The sequence below is a fragment of the Pseudorasbora parva genome, chromosome 8 (genome assembly GCF_024679245.1).
Source record: "Pseudorasbora parva isolate DD20220531a chromosome 8, ASM2467924v1, whole genome shotgun sequence".
NCBI lineage: Eukaryota > Metazoa > Chordata > Actinopteri > Cypriniformes > Gobionidae > Pseudorasbora > Pseudorasbora parva.
Genome location: NC_090179.1, coordinates 44,399,073 through 44,419,417, shown reverse-complemented (window position 1 = coordinate 44,419,417; position 20,345 = coordinate 44,399,073). Strand labels below are relative to the sequence as shown.

Genomic DNA, 20,345 nt, shown 5'->3' with positions numbered 1-20,345 from the left:
TGTTACTCGCGTGCTGTGTGGAAAGTTGTGTGCGCAAACATCCGAAGCTCGCGTCCAGAAAGCTACATCTTAAGCCGTATTTTGACGGTAATTGTTTCCCGTGGAAGTCCAAAAAAATAAATGTGCATGCACGGATGGTGATTTATTCATTATCATCATCATTATTATTATTTAATTATTTAAATCTGTTTAAAAATAGGAAGATATATAGATGCACATTATAGTTAAAATAGTTTTCTGTCTTGTATTTTATCTCAAAATAAAGGATGTCATTTTATTCCACATGGAAATGAGCAGAAATACAGCCTCTAATTTACAAGAGGTGATCATAAAGCTGTGGTTATATTAACATGTATCCTCTCTGCTGTAATAACAGCCCATCTCGGATGTTTACGTGCTCTTCTGCTCTTTATTTTCTGAGGGGTGATGAAATATATTGCTCTTGTAAATTCTTGCCAGCATTTTAGTAATAAAGATCTTTAAAATGCATCCAAATGACAGCGAAGCGCAACCATACGGTGCCCTGCAGTGGACAAAAAGGATTTAAACAGTGAATTTTGAAGTGATATATTCTTGAAAACTCAGAGATGTGGATTCAGACGGAAATGAAATCACCACACGACCTTGTGTTTGTCTAAAAACAGGAGGTAATTCAGCCGGGGATTTTTACACGGGCGATGGGAGAAACTGACATTCTGGATTCAGACAAAATCAGACTAGCCCATCAATGATGACGATACCTTACGACCCCACGGGAAACCTTTACTGTCTGAATGGGGGTTTAGACAACAGCGCACAAATACTGAATTCAGATCGTCTTCTTGCACTTGAACGGACAGAATAATATGCAATGAGTATCCTATTAAACAGTCAGTTATGAAATTGAGTGTTGCACGATATACCGGTACTAGAAAAGTATTGCGATACCCTGCTATTACAAACGGTACGATATGGACTTTTATTAGTACCGGTACTTTAAGGAGGACAGCGCTAATATGAGCTGTATTTCTTAATGTGCGTGGATGTGTGACAGCAGGCGTCAGGATGTGTGTGTGAGCTCTGCTTCCACAGTTCACTAAACATTGGAAGTAGTAGTAGAGTTAAATATATACGTGCAACGCATGACAGAGAAAGCAACAAAAATATGTGCGCATGAGGAGAAAAGGCGCGGCGTGGGACGTGCTCGTGCTACCGGACTCTGACCTGAAGCGCGCACACGCCTTTCAGACAACAAAAATACGATCGCCATTCAGTTCTTTCGCAGATTATTATTGGGGTTCGAATGGTCAAACATAAGTAAAAATGCATGATCTGGGGAGTATTGAGGTAAACACAGTCGGATATGTCTTTAGTGAGCGTATACAGCTGAGCTAATTAGATCAGTGCAGGTCTTAAGCCAGACCTATTCTGTGATTAATGTTAAAGGGTTACTTTAGCGATTAGCATATGGCTTTGTATCAGTAGAAACCCTGGAGAATATTCAAATTATTGTGCTTTCCCCCCTCATATCCCCCTGAGATAAGAGATTTATGCAATTTATTTCTGGAAAAATTCCTCCTATGATGCAAAATGACGATTTTTGCATCATAGGAGGAATGTTTGCCCAGAGGCTAAAGACTACAGCCAGCAGAGGGAGCCATTTCCGCATGTTTTCAACTCGTGCATGAGGGATGGAGATCACACTCACAGCTCAGCTCGCAGCTGCAGGCACTCATTTAAACGGAGCTATGGTGAGCAATGTAAGTCTTTTAACTTCTCAAATTCATTTCTATGAAAGTTAAGCTTGCAAAGGCATGAACTGAAACACGCCAGATTGAACTGGAGTTGTGAATGTGTGCCGCGAGTGTAGTCGCGATTACCTCAGCTCTCATCACTCGTGCAGTTAGTGCTCAGTGCTGTGAGACTCGCGCGGCGACTCACTCATTATATTGAACAGACACGATCAGTTTTTAATTGTAGTGTCTGTTCTCTAACTCAGTCACAGTAATCCAGTAGCGGTGGCGTTGGGAATGGCCTCACAGGGCAGCGAAGCATTCTGGGAATTGTAGTCTTTCATCCCCATTGGACAAAAATAATTTTTCTGTCTTTTCTCAGTCTAGAAGGCACCAAATTCAAAAATAACATTTCTACTGCATTGATGACCCAGTTTAAATACAGATTCATCTTCCCAGCGCTGAAGTACCCCTTTAAGCAAACAATGAAAAATAGAAAACCACCACATGCTTGGCTAAATAACTAAAATATATTTATTAAGAATCAGTGTATAATTAAATTATAGAGTGAAGAATAAGTAAGCTGTTTTATATTTGATTATTTAATTTCTTTCTTGACTTGCTACTGTTAAATAGACCTAATGAAGCTGAAAAATAAAGCACTGTTTGTCATATTGTTTGTAATTTGCATTTTTTTGTGCTTATTTTTTAAAACAGATACAATTAAAAATCTATATTATAATTATAAGATTACATTTAAAAAATATTAAATTACTCGAATCATAAAATAAGATTTTGTTCATCCCAACCTGTTGAGAAATGAAAGGGTAGTGAATTATAACATGATTGATAATGTGATCTCTGTGAAGATCTTCACACTGGCATGCAGTTATTATAGCAGTAAGAGGAGGGAATGGGCAAAAACCAGCGCAGGAACATGCTGACCAAGTGAATTTTTAGTTAAAAAAAATAAAACAATGAATAATAAGTTCTGTTGTCATATAATTCATATTACCTGTTTTTTGTTTGTTTTTACCGTGGTATCGATTTAGTATCGGTATCGAGGTATTTTAGTCTGGTATCGTATCGAAGTCAAAAATTTGGTATCGTGACAACACAACAGTAGAGAAAGCAAATGCATGTGTGCCAATATCAGTGTATTGGATCCGTGCATTCGGTCTTAAAGTGACAGAAGCCTAATATTTCTACTGTTGTCTGTGTTTTTAATGTTAATCAAACAACAAAGGACTGATAGAATAACTTTAGTACTTTTAATAAGGATTATTCTAGGTTTAATTTATATAGTGAAGATTATCCAGTTTTATTTTTGCTTGCTTTATTCAGTATGTCTACCTGAAAAATACTGTTACTTGTCTTTAATAATGTAAATGCATATTAGTTAGGCTAGTAGTTTTAGCTGTGGTATTGAAATTGCAATAGAGAATTGTGAAGTTTTACTGATATCTATAATATTGATGTCATAACTGCCTGTTGTTGCAAAAACAGGCTAGTAAAAAATATTTATGGCTGGCAAATTTTCTTAATTCGGCCATTGGCAGGTGTGGCGAAAACATTTTAGGCCCAGCTTACCCGTATCCCACCTCCAGCTCAATAGGCAAGGCAAGGCAAGGCAAGTTTATTTGTATAGCACATTTCATACCCAATGGCAATTCAAAGTGCTTTACATAGAAATTAATTAAAATAGTGGTAACAAATGCATGAGAAAAAAAAGAATACCATATGGACGAATAAAGAATTAAAAACAAGCATAGTTAAAACAGTCGTAAAGATATAGTAATTAAAATAATAATAATAAAAAAATAAAAAAATAAAAAAATAAAATAAAATAAAAAAAAATAAAAAAAAATAATAATAAAATGGTCAGATCCACAATAATGATCTGATATAAAAATAAACATTCTTCAGTTTACAGCCTACATACATGTACCATCTTAATTAGAACACCTCTCATTCATTTCTTTCTCAAACACGTTCATAACATCCATTTTAATCACTATTCCCTGATTTTTACTCAGAAACCTTCTTGTTAAAACCCTTACTCGCTCATCATACCCTCCACAGATTTACACATACTCAAACCTTATTGTCAAACTTACTATTTCCATCAAACCCAGTTTTCACTCGTCATATTCAACTCAAAAGAACATATAAAATAAACAATAACCAGAGATAAGAACAAAGGTAAACTAAACCAATTATAAAAAGAATAAAGAGATAAGATAGGGTGCAATCAGTCGGACATACAGTGCACAGTGCTCATTCAGTAAATGCTCAGCTGAACAGATGTGTTTTGAGTCTGGATTTGAATGTGGCTACTGTTGGAGCACATCTGATCTGTTCAGGAAGCTGGTTCCAACTACGGCTGGCATAATAGCTAAAAGCAGACTCTCCTTGCTTTGAGTGAACTCTTGGTATTTCTAACTGACTTGATCCTGCTGATCTGAGTGATCTGTTGGGTTTGTATTTAATCAGCATATCTGCGATGTATTGAGGTCCTAGCTCATTGAGAGATTTATAAACAAGTAATAGTACTTTAAAATCGATCCTAAATGTAACTGGAAGCCAGTGTAAAGACCTGAGGACTGGTGTGATATGGTCATATTTTCTGGTTCTGCTCACACAGAATAAGTGCACTGTACCTACCAATTATTTTTTTTGACGTGCATAGTAGACCAATACTTTGGTACAAAATATGACCCAAGATCTTCACCCGTTTATGTGTCCTGCATTTAGTACTATTAGAGGAGTTTGCTTAAAACGGGAGGCTATGAAACGTTATTTAAATTACCTCATAAATTCCACCAAAGAAAGACATGACTTTGCAGAGAAGAGCCGCACACAGACTGGCAATGTGCACAAACGGACCCTACAGGATAGAAAACACACATAAGGCTTGTGATGATCCTAAAACAGGGCAGGTCAATTAGATCTGAAGCTAAAAACACATTCTCCGTATCTAAATCTGTGTATGTTCACCTCCTTGCCAAGAGGCAAACCACTGCCCAGTGCGCAGGTCAGTCCAACCACTTTGGCCACGAACGTTTTCAACGTGAGATACTCCTTCAGCACCACTCCTCTGAGAATCGTCTTCATTTCAGGAATACCAGAGCCTGATTGAGAGACAAACGCTGAATTAGGAACAACGACAGAAACCTCTTATGAGTGTGTGAATGTTAGCGCGTCTCACCTGCGGCCTGAGGTGCTACTATGTGTGTGAAGCCTGCAGAGAAACTGATGAGAACCACAGGATATGTGACCCAAGCCATATACTGCAGGATGACGTTACTGTCCAAACCACCGTACATCCACTTCTGTGCTGTAGGAAGCAGAACACACACGCATGTACTATACACTTTTAATTATATAAATGACAAAACATCTACACTGCAAAAAAAGTCATTTAGTCTTGTTTTCCATTAACCCCCGAGAATAAAAATGAAAATGCACTATCCAAACTTAAATAGCTGTAATTCAAGAATGCATTGGAATATTAACCTTGTTTTAACACTCTGCAGATTATTGCAATTCAAAATATGAAAGTATAAAAAAGTTATGCAAGTTTAAATTAACTGTAAATGAAAAATACTGTACTAAATCATTTAAATTTTATATTAAATATATATTTTACAAAAAAAATGTTTTACTATAAAATCAAAGCCATATGTCTAACCAAGTTGTGTCCCAAATTTGAAGTTGATATCACAAAAATTGAAGTTCCCATGAGATTTTGTTTAGGCGCCACTGGGTGTAATCCACATTATATTGATTGTTTTTTGTTTTTTTTATGTATTTTCCACCAAATACGGAACCTTGAGACTCTGACCTTTCTGACGATTTGTGTTTTGTCAAGATCAGAAAAGACTTTGAATATAAAGTAGTTAAAATAATTGTTTTAATACAACCCCAAATCAGAAAAAGTTGGGACAGTATGGAATGTGCAAATAAAAAAAATAAAAAAAGTGATTTCTAAAATTACTTTGACTTGTATTTCATTGCAGACAATATGAACACAAAATATTTCATGTTTTGTCTGGTCAACTTCATGTCATTTGTAAATATGCATCCTTTCCTGTCATTCAGACCTGCAACACATTAAAAAAAAGTTGGGACAGTAAAGCATTTACCACTTTGTAATGTTGCCATTCCTTTTCACAACACTTAAAAGACGTTTAGGGACTGAAGACACCAAGTGATGAAGTGTTTCAGGTGTAATTTTGTCCCATTCTTCCTGCAAACAAGTCTTAAGGTGGGCAACAGTACGGGGTCTTCGTTGTCGCATTTTGCGCTTCAAAATGCGCCACACATTCTCTATTGGAGACCGGTCGGGACTGCAGGCAGGCCAGTCAAGTACCCGTACCCTCTTCCTCCGCAGCCAGGACTTTGTAATGTGTGCAGAATGTGGTTTTGCATTGTCTTGTTGAAATATCCATGGACGTCCCTGGAAAAGATATCTTCTTGAAGGCAGCATATTATGCTCCAAAATCTCTATGTACTTTTCAGCATTAATGGTGCCTTTACAGAAGTGCAAGTTACCTTTGCCAAGGGCACTGACACAACCCCATACCATGACAGACCCTGGCTTTTGGACTTGTTGCTGGTAACAGTCTGGATGATCCTTTTCTTCTTTGGTCCGGAGCACACGGCATCCATTCCTCCCCAAAAAATACCTGAAATACTAATTCATCTGACCACAGTACACATTTCCACTGTGTGATGGTCCATCCCAGATGCCTCCGAGCCCAGAGAAGTCGACGGCGCTTCTGGACACTGTTAACATAAGGCTTCCTTTTGGCACAGGACAGTTTTAACTGGCATTTGTGGATGTAACTACTTATTGTGGTACTTGACAAAGGTTTGCCAAAGTAGTCCTGAGCCCATGTGGTGATATCGCTTCTAGATGAATGACGATTCTTGATGCAGTGCCGCCTGAGGGATCGGAGATCACGGTTGTTCAGCTTAGGCTTGCGGCCTTGTCCTTTACGCACTGAAATTCCTCCAGATTCCTTGAATCTTGTAATTATGTTATGCACTGTTGAATGTGAAATATCCAAATCTCTTCCTATCTTTCTTTGAGGAACATTGTTTTTAAACATTTCAATAATTTTCTTGCGTATTTGTTGGCAAACTGGCTCATCTTTGCTCCTAAAGGATTAGATCTTTCTTGGATGCTGCTTTTGTACCAAATCATAATTTCAATCACCTGTTGACATCACCTGTTTCAAATCACATCATTATTTAACCCTTTTACCTCATTACTAGCCCTAAATTGCTCCTGTCCCAACTTTTTTTTAAATGTGTTGCAGGTGTGAATGACAGGAAAGGATGCATATTTACAAATGACATGAAGTTGACCAAACAAAACATGAAATATTTTGTGTTCATATTGTCTGCAATGAAATACAAGTCAAAGTAAATTTAGAAATCACTACTTTCTTTTTTTATTTGCGTTTTCCAAACTGTCCCAACTTTTTCTGATTTGGGGTTGTATGAAACATGACACCGTCCACTAGGGGGAGGAGCCCGCTAGAAGAAATTCAAGTACCATTTCCATGGTAACACAACGTCCGATTTCAAAACAGTTTTAATGAGATAAATGACAAAGCATCTACATGGCAAAAAGAAAGTCATTTTGTCTTGTTTTCCATTAAAAAAGGATCTAAACATTCTTAAAAAAAGATGCATTTACTTGATATCGTATATTCAAATGATTGTGCTTTCCCCCCTCTTATATCCCCCTGAGAAAAGAGATTTATGCTTTTTATTTCTGGAAAAATTCCTCCGATGACGCAAATAATAACAAATGGAATTAAAGGACAATAGAGCTCTTATTAAAAGTAACTTTGATTCACAAGCATAGCAAAACAGCTCATTACTCTGACTATAAAGGCGCTAGAACAGATCATCAACTCAAGTTTGTTCATCTTCAGCCACAGTTATAATTCAAACATTTATTTAGGGTTAATAAGGTTTATTAAGGTACAAAATGTTTGAGTTTTGCCTTAGAAATGTATTTATTTCCAATGGTACTCAAATACATTGCATATTTGCTGATGTAACTAAACCATTTTAAGATCAATACGTCATACAGGTCTTTATAAAACCATCTGTCTTGATTCTTTAAAGAGCATCCAAAGCAAAATACTGACTTAAACAACCTCTAAAGGAATTATATAGCAACTCAAACAAAAAAACAAAACGGAGACAGCCAAAACAATCTGCACAAACACACACATACACACTCACCTTGTAATAGGAGGGCAATGCAGAAATCCATAACAAAGCTGACCAGCGCCATGACGAGTCCCAGCAAGATGAGGAAGATCCAGTCCTCGCCAACCCGCAACATGAAGAACCGCTGACAGTGCACTGCACAGACTCCACAGAAAGACTACATTACCCACATTGCACACAAAAACACACTGCACTACTTACAAAGGTCAACTGCACACCTGGAAAATTCCAGGGACGAGAACAAACTGCACTACCCACAATTCCCAAAAGCAAAGCAATGTGTCAGCAACTATTTTTCCATCTCATTTTGGGATATCGCATTAAAAAAACGATGGATGTGCATACATTTACTCAATTAAAGCGGATACTACTGAGCATAAACCACGATGGAAACACATTTAATAAATCCTTTGATGTGCAACAAACTCACGTGATTGGATAACTGGACTAACCAATGCCCTCGCAGCATCTCAAATGTTGGTTTGGTGGCTGTGAAACGCCGGAGTCTGTGATCAGAACGATTTGGTTTAATTCCCCCAGAAGAGTCTCACATGATTGCGTTCCCAAAACACCGAACGCAAGAGAACACGACAGCGTTTATCTGACGCTCTGAGACGACACTCATTTATGATGGAGGAAAAAAGAGCAAGATTGAGCAACTTACAGTTTTATTACTGATATTTTTGCGGCCATTTCCCAGTTAGTGGTGATTTTGTTCTCTTGAACACATGGGATGGAAACGCTGCTTTATTCGCAAATGTTTGTGATCTTCCAACTTTGGATGGAAACATAGCTAGTGACACTCAACCTACAATTTACAAACTAACACCTCAGAAAAGAAACTAAAATTAAAGGGTTAGATCACCCAAAAATGAAATGTCTGTCATTAACTCCTCTCCCTAATGTCGCTCCACACCCGTAAGACCTCCGTTCATCTTCACACACAGTTTAAGATATTTTATATTTAGTCCGAGAGCGTATGCAAGTGTATGCACACTATACTGTCCATGTCCAGAAAGGGAATAAAAACATCATCACAGTAGTCCATATGAGACATCAGTGGGTTAATTAGAGTCTCTTGAAGCATCGGAAATACTTTTGGGTCCAAAAATAACAAAAACTACGACTTTATTCAGCATTGTCTTCTCTTCTGGGTTTGTTTTCAATCCTCAAAATAAAGATTCAAACGGTTCTGAATCAGCGGATTGATTCATGATTCGTATCGCCAATGTCACATGATTTCGGCAGTTTGACACGCGATCCGAATCATGACTCAATTCGCTGATTCATAACCAGGAGGAGTTAATGACGTACATTTCATTTTTGGGTGAACTAACCCTTTAAACGAAAATTTGCACAATTAAAAAAAAAGCTATTGCATTTCAAACCACAACTAAAAGCAACTTTATACACCACACTATAAAAAATGAAAGGTCTAACTCCTTGAAAAATGCTCTAAGCATATAATCTTTAATCTACCAAGAGAAGGAACTTTCCCTAGATGGCCTTTTATGATAACTTAGGCTGTGTTTTACAACCGGTGTTAAGATGCGTTTGGTGGATCGGATCACAAGTATACGTATCCCGTTTACACCTGGTGTTTTAATCCATCTCTTTTGTCCACGTTCAACCACTTCTGTCCTGATTTCTTCATATGGGCTTTTTCAGATCTTTCCATCTAAATGGATGAAATAAGCGTAATTTACATTTGAACTCGACCGGAGACGACGGAGAAACGCAGTGAGTGTGTGTTATAAATCAGGAATGATGAGAGAACATTGTGCTTGGGATGTTTTTCCATCTTCAAACCAAACTTGGGTCTCCAGTCAAAGTTTAAATCTCTTCTGGCTAGCTTGTGTCCCGTAATGTTCACAGGTCAGTAGTGGGTCTTTTAGGCCGCATTTACACTGCAGGTCTTGATGTCAAATTCTGATTTGGCGACTATATCTGCTTACATCGTCTTTTAAAAGCGACCGTATCTGATATTTGCATTTACACTGGCGAAGATTATATGCTTAGAGCATTTTTCAAGGAGTTAGACCTTTCATTTTTTTATAGTGTGGTGTATAAAGTTGCCTTTAGTTGTGGTTTGAAATGCAATAGTATTTTTTCAGTGTGCAAATTTTCGTTTAAAGGCTTAGAATGGCAGATGCAAATGCACGTATCCGAATCATATCAGGTTTATTACCACATATGAGTGAGGCCTGAATCTGATCTGAGGATATCGGAGTTCATGCGTTTTTTCCTGCTTACACCTTCACACGTCATATCCGATCTGTGCCACATGAGAGGGACGAATCAGAATTGGGTCACTTGAACCATGCAGTGTAAATGGGGCCTTAGCGGCTGTTCGAGTGTATTTGACCACATGAGCGTTTGCACTACGAAAGCAATTCGGTCCAATGTGGAAGTGATTGAAATTGGACAAGCTCAAAGTGTTTTAGATCCCGTTTACACCTGTATTTAACATCGCCCACTTGTGATCCGATCGACACCTACATGGGCTTGAGGTTTCCCTTCATCTCTAAAACATCCGATCAAAACAATGACTTATACAATCAGAGAAGCACACGATGTTAATGCACTGTTAGATGACTGGTTTGAGTAAGTCAGGAGGTAAGTTCATATTCAGGACTAGATCTGGAACAATACATTTCCCGAAAAAACTTAAGTTAGTGGTTCCCTCCGGTCCTCTTCGTTTAGGGGTCACACTTATCTCCTTCGCGGTCAAAAGTGACCGAAGCCTTGAAATGAAACTTTTTTCCCCCCAGGAAAACCAAATGTATAAATATTTTGTATTGTTATTTAGAATTTTTAAGGGATTTTATGATACTATGCTATATTTATACACATTTTATGAGCTATTTTTCCCCCATTGAAGAAAATGCATCCTTTTTTATTATTTCTCAATTAAAAGTAGTAAAATAGAGACAAGGAATTTAAAAACCAAATTTTTGAAGGCATATTAGTACCATCTGGTGGGAGTAAAAAAATAAGAAAAATAAACTTATGTAATGCTATTTTACTATTTTAGCTATCAAAAGGATACAAATTCTCTAGTGGTTTTTAGACAAATACTTTTTTTTATTAAGTTGTGGATTTGAGTTAGACATTCTCAAACACTACTTTGGTTAAGGTTTGATGTTTGAAATGTTTGTTTGATTTGAAGTGTCAGTTTTTGCATTTTACTGCAGTCAAACCTGAACACAGAACAATTAAATACAAATTTAACAAATTTATATGAACTAGCACAACTATAAGATATACTGAACAAAATGATCAACTAAATTATAAATATGCATGAGGGAAATGGTGGTCACACCAGATACTGACTGGTTTTTGAACACCCTGAAAAACTTTCCGTTATTTGTGAGAAAACCCTTTCCGGCCAAAACCAGATTTTTCTGTGTTTTCACTGTCAGGCGCTAGGGGGCGCTATTTCACATCTTCTGAATGAGTACAGAAAACTATATTTTATAAAGGAATTAAAAATGATTTTAATATTTTACTATTAACTCTTTCCTGGCCAAAAACAGATTTTTCCGTGTTTTCACTGTCAAGCGCTAGGGGCGCTATTTCACATCTTCTGAATGAGTACAGAAAATAATATATTTTTTTAAAGGAATTAAAAATGATTTTAATATTTTACTATTAACTCTTTCCTGGCCAAAAACAGATTTTTCCGTGTTTTCACTGTCAGACGCTAGGGGGCGCTATTTCACATCTTCTGAATGAGTACAGAAAACTATATTTTATAAAGGAATTAAAAATAATTTTAATATTTTACTATTAACTCTTTCCTGGCCAAAAACTGATTTTTCCGAGTTTTCACTGTCAGACGCTAGGGGGCGCTATTTCACATCTTCTGAATGAGTACAGCATCTCCTGATCAAAACACGCGAGTAAGACGCAGTAAAACAAGCGATCGCATGTAATCATATGCATATGTAAAATAACGTGATCATCATCATTAAACTTCATATAAATCAAAACTATCTGATGTCAGTGAATGAGATGAGGAGCTCCAGGACTGAAGCATTAGAGGTGTTGATGGACTCGATCTCCTCATCTGTGTTTGATCATCTCTCAATCTGATCTGGAGTCAGTCTTACACACACACAGGATTTTCTCAGCTTTTTGTTCATAATGTTGCTTTTTTATGAAACTTTCCCATATTCAAGTGTTGATAAAAAAGGAATGCATGAAGCTAAAACGTTTTTGTTTTGTTTAAAAGAAGAGGGTCAGCTTTTTCTTTTGATATATTGCATGCCTTAGATATTCATAAAACAAAATATTCTATGGGCTATTACATTTTTGAGAAAAATGTCAAAAACCCTGGCGGTTGCTGGCAACTTTTTTTCTTTTTGTTTTTTTTAAATGCTGGCGGGGAAAGAGTTAAGAGCCATTTACATATCTGAACCATATCCATTCACAGAGCTAATGCGACAAAAATGATTGACCGAAGAGGCCCAGAGGGTTAATGTAGTCAACCACACACACACACACACAATATCCAGAATACAGCAGATTATAAAATATTATACAAGCATTTTTCCCAACAGCTAAAGGGATGTGCAAACCGCATAATTTTCTTTATGAATCTCATTACATAAATACATTTTATGTTTGCAGATAAAGTTTTTAACTCTGCACTGGGCTATAACATAGTTACTTTTTGCAATGAAATAATAAAATCAAGTAGGTGTGTACGTTCTTGAGTGCAACGGCAGGAACGCAGTCCATTAAACTCAATAACAGTCATTTAGGAAACATTAATTCTTTATTCTCGTCATAAACAACAGGTCTGGAAAAACATCTCACCCTCTACATCCAGAACACACACATACACACACACGTGGATGCTGTTAGTATCCACGGCAACCTCGATAAGAGCCAATGATGACTCACCAAATAATGGAGCGAGAGGCAGCGAATCTGAACATATACGAGACAGGTGGCGTAGGAGTGACAATGTGGACTTCAAAACACACATAATGCTCTTAAAATCACGTCTAAGGCGACGTTTACAGACGTCTCGGAATTCCTTTGATATGCAGACATCAACTTTAGACAAAAAACAAGACGTGAAAGCATGAAAGAGCGACACACACACACACACACAGAGAGAGAGAGAGAGGCCTGTGTGAGACGCAGAACTTCTAAATGTCTTGTTTATGCAGATGTAATGAGGGTGATGGGTTTATGTAAGAGTGTGTGTGTGTGTGTGTGTGTAACTGCTGGCTTCTGCTTTATAACACCACTCAATCAAAACAGTCATTTGCTCGCATTTCTCTCGCTCCTCTTCATTTAACCCCTCGCTCTCTGCTCACAGAACTGAAATCACCTTCTGTTAGCCGATCCAGATTCACTTCCTACAGAACATTTGCGTTTGCATTATATCAACGTTACGTAAATGCAAAAACGTCGGGAAAATCATTGAGCAAAAAAAATTAAAGGGGCTATATGTAAGATTTTTCATGTATTAAAGGGCTCATGAACTACAATGTTTTATAGCGCTTCCTGTGGTGCTCTTATCATGTTAGTATGATTTTTTACATTCAAAATTGTCATAAGTAAGAAAAAAAAAGACCTTTTCTGACCCTGATTTTAGCCTCTGATTTGAAGTGGCGTGTCTGCTTGAGACGTCAGTGTAAATGCCCACTGCTGTGATTGGCTGCTGTGAGACTTCAGTGTAAACGCCCACTGCTTTGATTGGCTGCTGTGAGACTTCAGTGTAAACACCCACTGCTGTGATTGGCCGCTGTGAGTCTTCAGTGTAAACGCCCACTGCTGTGATTGGCCGCTGTGAGTCTTCAGTGTAAACGCCCACTGCTGTGATTGGCCGCTGTGAGTCTTCAGTGTAAATGCCCACTGCTGTGATTGGCTGCTGTGAGACTTCAGTGTAAACACCCAGTGCTGTGATTGGCCGCTGTGAGTCTTCAGTGTAAACGCCCACTGCTGTGATTGGCCGCTGTGAGTCTTCAGTGTAAACGCCCACTGCTGTGATTGGCCGCTGTGAGTCTTCAGTGTAAACGCCCACTGCTGTGATTGGCCGCTGTGAGTCTTCAGTGTAAACACCCACTGCTGTGATTGGCCGCTGTGAGTCTTCAGTGTAAACGCCCACTGCTGTGATTGGCCGCTGTGAGTCTTCAGTGTAAACGCCCACTGCTGTGATTGGCCACTGTGAGTCTTCAGGGTAAACGCCCACTGCTGTGATTGGCCGCTGTGAGTCTTCAGTGTAAACGCCCACTGCTGTGATTGGCCGCTGTGAGACTTCAGTGTAAACGCCCACTGCTGTGATTGGCCGCTGTGAGTCTTCAGTGTAAACGCCCACTGCTGTGTTTGGCCGCTGTGAGACTTCAGTGTAAACGCCCACTGCTGTGATTGGCCGCTGTGAGACTTCAGTGTAAACGCCCACTGCTGTGATTGGCCGCTGTGAGACTTCAGTGTAAACGCCCACTGCTGTGATTGGCCGCTGTGAGACTTAAGTGTAAACGCCCACTGCTGTGATTGGCCGCTGTGAGACTTCAGTGTAAACGCCCACTGCTGTGATTGGCCGCTGTGAGACTTCAGTGTAAACGCCCACTGCTGTGATTGGCCGCTGTGAGACTTCAGTGTAAACGCCCACTGCTGTGATTGGCCGCTGTGAGACTTCAGTGTAAACGCCCACTGCTGTGATTGGCCGCTGTGAGACTTCAGTGTAAACGCCCACTGCTGTGATTGGCCGCTGTGAGACTTCAGTGTAAACGCCCACTGCTGTGATTGGCCGCTGTGAGACTTCAGTGTAAACGCGCACTGCTGTGATTGGCCGCTGTGAGACTTCAGTGTAAACGCCCACTGCTGTGATTGGCCGCTGTGAGTCTTCAGTGTAAACGCCCACTGCTGTGATTGGCCGCTGTGAGACTTCAGTGTAAACGCCCACTGCTGTGATTGGCCGCTGTGAGACTTCAGTGTAAACGCCCACTGCTGTGATATTGCATTGTAGCCGATCACAGACATGTTGAGTGCATGAATGCAGTGATCTTGTCATTGCAACTGGATTTCTGCACACTAACGAATGTTTTCATCACAACTAACAGCGCAAACTATAATTATAAGTAAGAGATTTGTTGATTATAACGGGAGTTTTGTCGAGAGTCCAGAACTCAGTCACTGATAAACTCACTGTTTGATTGACAGCTCCAGCGATTGTAAAGAGCGTTCTTTAATCACTTTCTATATATAATTTAGGGTGCTTTCACATTAGCACTTCTGGTGCGCACCCGGGTTAGCTTAACTACATTTTTCAGTAGCGTGGTGGTAGCGTCGCTGTTTTCTCAATACAATAGCTTTTCAGTAGCAAAGCTCTTCTGTTGATCAAGTAGTGCGGTAGCGTCCACACTAGCTAAAGTTACATTTTTGAGGATCAAGCTCAAATTGGAAACACAACTGATAAGAACGCGGATATACTTCACTTTCTACGTTCCTTTCTGCCTCGTGCAGACACGCACAGATGCGCGCGCGAGCCTTTCAAAGTACTCATTTGGCAGTGAGCGCGTAAAGACGGGATAGGCGCGTGCACATCTAGTTTACGTTTTTTTTCAAGCGCTCAATTCGCTGTTGAACGCGCATCATCCGTGCGGTGACAAAAGAGAAACGGCAAAGTTTTAAAATCTACTGTCTCTTGAATAAACACCTCTTGTTAAAAGTATCGGGGTCCAGCCTGGCCACCTCTGGATATGAGTGAGTGAGTGAGTGAGTGAGTGAGTGAGTGAGTGAGTGAGTGAGTGAGTGAGTGAGTGAGTGAGTGAGTGAGTGAGTGACTGAGCGAGCGAGCGAGCGAGCGAGCGAGTGAGTGAGTGAGTGAGTGACTGAGTGAGTGAGTGAGCGAGTGAGTGAGTGAGTGAGAGTGAGTGAGAGTGAGTGAGTGAGTGAGTGAGTGACTGAGTGAGTGAGTGAGTGAGTGAGTGAGTGAGTGAGTGAGTGAGTGAGAGTGAGTGAGAGTGAGTGAGTGAGTGTGTGAGTGAACGAATGAAACTTGTTTCATGTGTGTGGGCGTCTGGGCACACACGCACACGCACGCACGTTTTGTTTTTTGGTACTGTTTGGAGCAGGTCTTAATTATTTTGCTACTGTACTTTCTGGACTGGACTTTTTTTGTACAAGTTGAGTTGTAAATTAACTTACAGTTTGTCCTGCAAAATGCCTAAGTCTAAATTGAGCATAAATGCAAACACACAGTTGTGTGTGCATATCATACACCTACAGATGAACACACACACACACACACACTCAACACCAGGGGCTTATTGCACAATACTAGGATAAGGGATGAAGCTGGGATATTTTGGTGATCCTGGCTCAATTTATCCGCTAATATACAGTTATCTTTCATTATTGTTATCGTTCTTGGTATGAGTTGCCTTCAGGGTATGTTTACATGACAGCTGTGTACTAAATTTTGCATAAAAATGACAAGATCCCCAAGATATCGCGGCTTAATCCCTTATCCTACATTTGTGCAACAGGCCACTGGTTTTGTTAATATTATGGATCACATGCCGAATTGATTTCGGACAGTTTTTGAATAACTAAAAAAAAATGTGTGTCTATATGCTTGACTTTTATTGATCACTGAAATAGCATTGATATGAATGAATTTGTTTCAATATAAAAATAAATAAACAAAAAGTAGCTTAGATGTAGTAAACTACTTTTGTGGAGTTGCTGTAGCTTAGCTTGCTACATTTCCCGGGGGGTTAGCTTCAGTGTAGTGGAGCTTAATTTAATGTAGAGTAACTGGTAGCTTAGCTCACTACATTTTCCAAGTAGCTTGCCCAACACTGTAAATTTGTATCAAAATTCAAACAGTAGATGTCGCGCTCTTTACTAATATAAAGCATGAGCGCCTCATAATGCAGATCATGTAGGCTACACGTGAGGCGAGCTTCCCTTCTTTTCCAGTTACAGAACGAAATATGAACATCAGAAGGTAAGCTCTATGATACAGTACACCTTACAGAAGAGCACTGTGTCTCAGGACATCGGGATGTCTCGTATTTCCCTCTTGGTTAAAACATGCATAGACCTATTCATCATAATCCCGTGATAAAGCTGACAAAATAATAATAATAATGATATTGCAATAATTTTTAAATAATATGCGATCATTTTGACATTTTAACCGAAAACCATGCGATCAGTTAGACACAGATCATAAACTGACATGATTGCGACTGCGAGTGCGTCTCGCACCAGTAGTGTCAGTCACCTGACTGTGGGTGAAACTTGCGACTATAATGAACATTAATATTTCTTTATGAATTTTAGCAAGCAGTTGTGTTAGAAGGAAAATCATGGTCTCTAAACTAAGTCTTAAACAACGCGCGCGCTTGTCAACATGATGACTAATCCTAACCTGGTTGCGGATGCCGCCGTGTTCAACACGCGAGGGGAGGGGGAACAAAAGCAACGATGAGGGAGGCGTGCGAGCACAGCACAGAGAAGGCAAAACATGCAAAGTGGCGGAATCAGAATTAAATATAAACAATATATCAATATATACAATATGTCAAAATCCATATCGAGTTTAAAAAATATCTCCATATATTTAAAATATCGAGATATCGCCCACCCCTAGTCACAAGCTTAAAATTCTCAGTTCATGATCCCTTTAATCGCTTTTTGGGTTGCTAATGTGTAAACAGCTAATAAAACTTAAAAAAGAAAACCTTCCTTGACTTTCTAGGTTGTCTATAAAAGCGTGAAATGAGTGAATGCTTATACAATGTTCAGTCATACAAAAGAAAAGGGATTAATTCAAACAAGAGTTTCACATATACTCTATCAAACTATCATAAGAGTGTGATTTTAACGTCCTCATCTGTCAACATGATGCCAGTGAATTGCATCCACATCACTATGATCAGATGCTTTCTCATTTTTCTTGTCTTTTTGTTTCGTTATTGAGAGGAAAGCACAGCACATTTACATTTTCATCTAACCGTCGATAGTTATTTACACAGATGAATATGTAAATAAGTGCTGTAAATATGTGCTAACCGTCGCTCTCAGCCGTGTTCGCTAACAGTATAATCGCTGCAAAGGTGTTTCAAACATCTTTTAACTTCTAAGTGAAGAACAAATCATGAGCAACATGGCCATCGGTGTCGCTACGTGTGTGTGTGTGAGTGTGTGTTTTTTACGCTGTAATCATCAGGTTAAGTTCACACTAGCACACTGAGCACATATAACACATGAAATAATTAGTTCACCAGCGGATCAAAGAGAGGCTGACGCCGTTTTATTGATGAGTGTTTAGTTCGTATTAAGTACATACATTAATAGTCATGAGTTAATGAACAACAAATTATTATTTTTTTATTTAAATTGTATTTTTACCAGAAAAAAAGTCCGGCCGAGATGATTCCAGGGCATATGGAAACCCTGAGAACAAATCATAGACAGTTTGAGGAAGAGTGTGTTGGTGGAGGAGAAACCAGAGAAATTACCAGAGAAAATGAGCCAAAACATGAGGGAGGGGGGGGGGGGGGGGGAGCGCGAGAGAGAGAGAGAGTGTGTGTGTGTGTTTGAGAGTTGGCAAAAGGCACATTTTAGAGATTAGAGAACAGATCAGCTTGTTATTAACAAACACACACACAAACTCATGCCAGAATCTATTTGCAGATCTACAGAAAGTACAGCGTGATGAAAAAAACAAACATTCTGTCTCATGAATACATTAAACAGGATCAGTCTATCTCTCAAATAAAGAGGTCTAATGTCTTTCTTTCATATGATTTTTGACACATATATATAGGAATTTAAATGCACACAGACACACAGACACACACACTGATCGCGGGCTCTGGTCGGGTAACGGGCCAAATATTAACGGGTCTGGGCGGGTGCGGATTTAATTTTGATATTTTCAAAATCAAATCGTTTTGAATCGATAATGAATCGAATCGTGGCCTCAATAATCGGAATCGAACTGAATCGTGAGATGGTAAAAAATTCCCACCCCTAATATATATATATATTTTTATTTCATTCATTGATTGTGAAAAGTGAGCAGAATGAGTAAGGCTACATCCCCAGATGCTCAAATGTCTGGAAGACAGACATGATTTTAAAACTGAGTTTTGTTTTGTATAAAGTCTTTCTTTAAAGTTAATTTCATTTTTTTAATAAATTGTATTATTATTTTGATGATGATCAATGGTTAATCAACCAATTTCCTGTATATTTAATACATAAAAATAAAACACAATATCTCCTTATTACGACATAATTGATTGGAAAAAATATGTAGCCTATGTGGCAGCGGCTCACCGTAAAAACACACACACTACCCAACAACTGGCGATGCAGCGTCATATAAAAATGAGCGAGCGAGTTCTACAGCACCCGCGGTGAAAAACATAAACACACACAAGAAAACACTACACATGACATGCATACATACACACGTATATACATTTATTGTGGCCATGAATTAAAAATAAATTCCCTCGTTTTAATTAAAGGTTCCCCATGGGCGGCCCGGGCCCATTTGCACGCATACTGCATGCCCAGACGCTACGCCACTGATAACATCAACACACACACGCACACACACACACACTCACTCGTATTCGTACCCGTGCACACACACACTCACCCATACAGAAACTTACTCTTATTCGTGTACACACACACACACACACACACACACTCTCAGACTTACTCACTTGTATTCGTACACACACTATCATACTCACAGACACACACACTCGTATTCGTACATACACTATCATACTCACAGACACACACACACACACTCGTATTCGTACACACGCAATCATACTCTCACAGACACACTCAGACTCACTCACTCAGGAAACACAGTCAGGCGCACACACACTCACAGGCGCACGTATACAGAGACACTCTCACACTCACACTCACTCTCACTCTCACACTCACACTCACTCTCACTCTCACTCTCTCACTCACTCTCACTCTCACTCTCTCACTCACTCACTCACTCACTCTCTCACTCACTCTCACTCTCACACTCACACTCACTCTCACTCTCACTCTCTCACTCACACTCACTTGTATTTGTACACACACAATCATACTCTCTCAGGCGCACACACTCTCTGGCACACACTTTTACTCATACTCTCACAGACACACACTCACTCACTCACTCACTCACTCACTCACTCACTCACTCACTCACTCACTCACTCACTCACTCACTCACTCACTCACTCACTCACTCACTCACTCACTCACTCACTCACTCACTCACTCACTCGTATTCGTACACACACTATCATACTCACAGACACACACACTCGTATTCGTACATACACTATCATACTCACAGACACACACACACACACACTCGTA

General features: G+C 39.2%; 1 protein-coding gene across 3 annotated transcripts in view; it reads right to left on the bottom strand.

Moving 5' to 3' along the window:
- clcn2c (chloride channel 2c) overlaps positions 1–20,345 on the bottom strand; it is a 143,748-nt gene that overhangs the window by 74,572 nt on the left and 48,831 nt on the right. For 2 of the 3 annotated variants that reach the window (XM_067451413.1, XM_067451415.1), the window contains exons 3-6: positions 7,977–8,108; positions 4,921–5,049; positions 4,710–4,843; positions 4,522–4,599 (exon numbers count right to left, since the gene is read on the bottom strand). In XM_067451413.1, the coding sequence (XP_067307514.1) occupies positions 4,522–4,599; positions 4,710–4,843; positions 4,921–5,049; positions 7,977–8,108 (473 nt within the window). The remainder of the gene's footprint in view (positions 1–4,521; positions 4,600–4,709; positions 4,844–4,920; positions 5,050–7,976; positions 8,109–20,345) is intronic. The other variant, XM_067451414.1, reaches the window with a different exon arrangement.